General features: G+C 63.4%; 1 protein-coding gene across 1 annotated transcript; it reads right to left on the bottom strand.

Moving 5' to 3' along the window:
- Positions 1–884: 884 nt before the first annotated feature.
- Positions 885–3,994, bottom strand: GBX2 (gastrulation brain homeobox 2). Its single transcript, XM_081486174.1, has 2 exons — positions 2,964–3,994; positions 885–1,969 (listed from the first exon to the last, which is right to left on the bottom strand). The coding sequence occupies exons 1-2, from the start codon at positions 3,487–3,489 to the stop codon at positions 1,446–1,448; spliced, it is 1,050 nt and encodes a 349-aa protein (XP_081342300.1). The 5' UTR covers positions 3,490–3,994; the 3' UTR covers positions 885–1,445.
- Positions 3,995–4,781: the final 787 nt, after the last annotated feature.

The raw sequence follows: 4,781 nt of genomic DNA on the forward strand, positions 1-4,781 counted from the left end.
CTGGGGTGGGCCCGGGGTTCCCGCCCGCCCTTCCCGTGCCCGGCGGGCCGCATCCCACCCCAGAGGCGGGGAGGTGCCCAAGGCTCACCCCCTACCGCGGACCGCCCCCTCCCCCCCAAGGCCGGCGTTCCTTGGGGTGGGGCGGTGGTCGGGTCCCGCCCCCCTCCGACCCCGCCCGGAGAGGGAGGCGCCGGCCCGCTGGCGCCAGCAGCCGGCCTCCGCCTCCCAGCCCGGCGTTGCCTGGAAGCCTGCTCCGCTAGCTGGGTTTCTGCTCCTGTCGGGAAGATCGCGCCCCGTAGCCGATCTCTGGGCGCTCGGCACTGCCCCGCGAGCGGGCACCGCTTCTCTTCAGGTCGGGGGATGCTTGGAGGGAAACGCGACCCCTCCCCCGGAGGTCGTCGATTTAGGGAATGAAGACTTTATGCAAAGCCACCCATACCCGCACTCACTGACCCTCCTCCGGCGCCCGCCTTCTCCTCTGGCCAAAGTTTGCCAGCTTCCCAGATACTGGTTAGGCTGAACAGAAGGGAAGAGGTTAGATGTCTAAGGTGGAAATTAGGTTTTCTCCAATTGGTAACCCAACTGGAGCTATTTCTCTATTTAAAACCTGGTGAGCGGCTGGATGGCTCTGGTCCCGCCAGCTTGAAGAGGCCCTGACAGGGGGTGTTTATGCGGTGCTGGTCCCAGACCAGCAGCTCGGCCACGGTGGGCAGGAGGGTCCCTCTAAACAGTCAAATCTGGACATACTTATGAGACCCAAGAATTGGTCTTTTTTTCTCTTTCTCGCTCCTTTTTTTTTAAAATTATTCACAAGACTGAGATTGTTTTAATGTCATAACTTATAGGAAAAATAAACTACATTGAAATAAATTAAACACAACGGAGACGTGCTTCAGACAGGGCTCATAGGATATGCAACCCCAGGAAAGAAAGCCAGGCAAAACCAAAGCAAAGCGAATTTCCAGGCTGCCCCCCAAAAACATCTGCTTCTCAGTCAACTAAAAAAGCCAGAATAGAAACAAAAATAAGTGGTGACCCCAGTGTTTGTTCTTGCACGTGATGTTTACCTTTGGAAAAGTGTGGAAAGGTGGCTGCTGTGCGTGGCAAGTTGCAGCTGAGGCTTTGTTTTCTTCAGGAATGAAGGTGGAGGATGTTACTGGGCAGTTTGGTCCTATAACTTTCAAAATACGGCAGCTGAGATCCAATCTATATAGATATCTATGTACAAAGTAGGATAGTATAATAAATATTTAGTGTGTCTTCAGCTGTAGCTGTAGCTCCTTCAAAAGCAGTCTTTCAAGCTTGTTAATGGATATACTCTCAATTTGCTTGGGATGTCCAAATTTGGGGGGTGACTCTGAGTTTTGCTTCAGACATGGTGGAGTCCACCATGGGTTCCCTCCCCGCAGCTGTGGCTTCTCCAGGCTGCGGCCCGCCCTGGGCCCTCAGGGCCGGGCCTGCTCCAGCTGCTGATGCTGACTTCTGATGGCGAACCTGCTGACGTGGACGGGGATGGGGACGACGATCTTGGGGTTCCTGGAGGGCTCCCCTGTCTTGGAATTGGCATTGCCGGCCTTCACCCGTTTCCACTTGGCCCGGCGGTTCTGGAACCAGATTTTCACCTGCACCTCGCTGAGTTTGAGAGCGTGAGCGATCTGCGAACGCTCGGTCAGCGAGAGGTACTTTTTGCAGTGGAACTCCTTCTCCAGCTCCAGGAGCTGCTCGCTGGTGAAGGCAGTCCGCCGCCGCCTGTTCTTGCCCGTGGACGTGGTGCTGCCCGCGGCGCCGCCGCTCGGCGGGGTCTCCTCCAGCGCGTGGCCGGGGTCCTCCTCCTTGTGAGCCGCCTGGCCAGTCAGATTGTCGTCCGAGCTGTAGTCCAGATCGCTCTCCAGCGAGAAGCTCTCCTCCTTGCCCTTCGGGTCGTCTTCCACCTTTGACTCGTCTTTCCCTTGCCCTCTGACAGCCCCGACTGAAAGCAGAACCAAACGGCGTTTTATTACATTTCGCGTTCCCACCGTCACTCGGGCATCCCCCCCGCTCCCCTTAGCGGATTGTCTTTCTATGACATTAACACATTGTGATTTCCTGGCCTTTGAGGGGTAGAGAGGGGAGGGGAGGCGTGAGAAAGCTCAGGGGAGAGGAGGCGACAGTACAGGCGACGGCCCTTTGCCCAGAACCATCACTCAAGGGGCCGCCGGGCCTCCCCCGCACCCTCCCAGTCTCCCGCAGCCTAAGGCAGAAGTTCGCAGGCGGCGTGAGGCCCGAGAGAGCGTCCTCTTTGTCCCCGGGGAGGAAGCTGGGTGAGGGCTGAGGGGGAGTTCACCATTTATCCTGCCTCCCCCCTCTCCATCCCCCCTCCCAGCCTGAAAATTCTGTGAACTTCAATTTCATCGCACCCAGAGCCGGGGGGGCGGAGAGGGGTGCAGACCCCAGACACTGTCGGGTTTGGGGTCAAAGGGAAGTTTCGTGGCCTTAGGAGAAGTTCCCACCAGACACCCCAGCACACTCACGCCGTTCCCCCAGGCAAGCGACAAGCCCAGCAAAGGGGGTTAACAGGTCTCGGCGCCCTCAGGCACACGCACTGCAGAGATGCGCAGCCCAACCCTCTTGCCCTCGAGGATGAAACCTACCCGGGACCCCAGGTCACAGCGCCGGGGGCTGGGCGGCGTGCAAGACTCCGCCAAACTCGCCGGCGGAGAGATTTGCGGCTCCGCGCAGCAGCTGGCCCCGGGGCGCTAAATGCATGCCTCTCTTACCCCCCCTTCCCTCCACTTATTGCGTGGCTCTAGAAGACACCCCCGCGGAGGCCCCGCTGGTGCAGCTCGGCCGCATCTTCCCGCTCCTCTGGCCGGGGCAGCCGGGGGCGGGAGTCTCACGGGGGCATGGACCCATCCCCTCGGTCCCCCGAGGGAACCCGGAGCTGGCGCGCCCCCGCGCCCGGGTCGCGCGCGCCGCCGACTCACCGAGCGACGCCTGCACAGCCTCGGCCGCGGAGAAGGCCAGCAGCGAGCCCTCCTTGGCCAGGAAGCCTTTGCCGTCCTCCGCGTCGGCTTGCAGCGCCTCCGCCTTGTCGAAGTTGCCGCCGCCGCCGGGCAGCTGCTGCGGCGCGAACTTCCGGGCGGCGGCCGCCTCCTGGTGCTGGGGGGACGCCGAGAAGCCGCCGGGCAGCGTGGCCATGAGCGTGGAGGTGAGCGCCATGCCTTGGGCCAAGCTGGAGCAGAAGCCGGTGGGCAGGCTGGGGATCTGGTGGTGCGGGTGCGCTGGCGGCAGCGCCGGCTGCAGCGCGGCCTGGGGGAGCGCGGGCGGCGGCGGCGGCGGCGGCGGCAGCACCATCGGTCGGTAGGGCATGAACATGGGGTAGCCGGTGTAGACGAAATGGCCGGGGCTGGGCTGCGGCGGGCTGCCGATCAGCGAGTCTATGCTGAAGGCGGTGCTACTCCCCAGCGGGCGCTGCATCATCATCAGCGACGGCGGGAACGCTGCGCTCATAGACGCGCTCGGGAGAGGCCCGCGAGAGGCGAAACGTCCCCACGCCGCTCCGCCGCCGGGAAGCCCCCCGGGCGCCGGGAGCGCAGCTTGGAGTCACGGGCAGGGGTCGAGCGGGACCCGGAGAGCAGGTGCCCCCTCCCCCGTCAGTCCTGGGCCCGCTGCATGCCGCTGGCAGGCGCGGGTGCGGGCGGTGCGCGGGGGTGAGGCCGTGCGCCCTGGAGTGGAGCGGGTGCCCGGGCCCTCCCCGCGAGGGCTTCTCGGGAGCTGCTGCCCGCCGTGGGCCCCGCGTCCGGAGCCCTGGCGCGTCGCTCCCGCGGCCCTCGGCACGGGCCCTCAGCCGTCGGCGCGTCCGTCTGTCTGGCCGGCTGTCGGTCGCCTCCGGCGAGCCGCTGGGGGAGCGCGCGCGAAGCTGGCGCACTTGTCCTCCGCGGGCGCCGCCAGCACCTTTAAATCGCGCTCTTCTTTCTCATTCACATTTTGCCTGCTGCTGGGCCCGGCTCCGCTCACGTGGGGCCTGGAGCCGCCGCCGATTGGCTGCCACCAGGAGTGGGCGGAGCGAAGGCGGGACTCCGCCCCTTCCACCGGGACTGGCCGCGAGCTGGCCGTGGGCGCAGCCGGCGCAGCGCGCGGGCCCGCGAGCCGGAGCGTGTGCGCCCGGCCTGCGCCGCGCAAACTTGAAAGGGGCGGTTGGCACCTCTGAGGCTCGAAACTCGGGTATCGGCGGCATCATCCCGGGGGGAGGGCCTTTGAGGGTAGCATTCGGGGCTAAACCGCGGGTTGTTTTCTTTCTTTTATACTGCATGGGAAGGAAACCTGCTGGGTGCTGAGGCTGCTGCTGCGCCCGGGGTTCGAGCAAGGTTCCCGGAGTTGGGGGTGAGGCCCTTGCCCTTTCAGATCTGCCCCCTAGGGCGCCTGCCCAGGAGCTGGCAACCCCTTGCCGGCTGCGGGGAACCCTCCAGGTTGCTCACGGCGCCCCGGCATCCCCAGCGGCGCGGGGAGGTGGCCGGTTCCCCCATCCCGAGCCGGGGCCCGCCCGCGAGCGATCCCTTCTCATTTTTCATGACATTCTTAATCATCGCACCTATTTACACACTTTGCCAGCGCGCACCAAAATAACAGCCACGATAATTATGATAATAAAGCGAGTCCTTTATCTGCTCCATCCTCGGGGAGGAAGGGGGGAGTTGCTGCGCCGCCGGATTGTATAACGTGAGATTATCCTGATGAAAGCTTTATGATGTTTGCTCAAATAAAAGCTGCGTTTTGTAAATAGGCGCTAATTAAGCACGTTG

The sequence above is a fragment of the Giraffa tippelskirchi genome, chromosome 5 (genome assembly GCF_054371585.1).
Source record: "Giraffa tippelskirchi isolate mGirTip1 chromosome 5, T2T-mGirTip1v1.2.pri, whole genome shotgun sequence".
NCBI lineage: Eukaryota > Metazoa > Chordata > Mammalia > Artiodactyla > Giraffidae > Giraffa > Giraffa tippelskirchi.

Bases quoted from the DNA above. Each gene is read 5' to 3' on its own strand.
- GBX2 (XM_081486174.1), bottom strand. From the start codon at position 3,489: ATGAGCGCAGCGTTCCCGCCGTCGCTGATGATGATGCAGCGCCCGCTG. The intron at 1,970-2,963 runs GTGAGTCGGCGG...TTCTGCTTTCAG, and splicing joins GGCTGTGCAGGCGTCGCTCG to TCGGGGCTGTCAGAGGGCAA.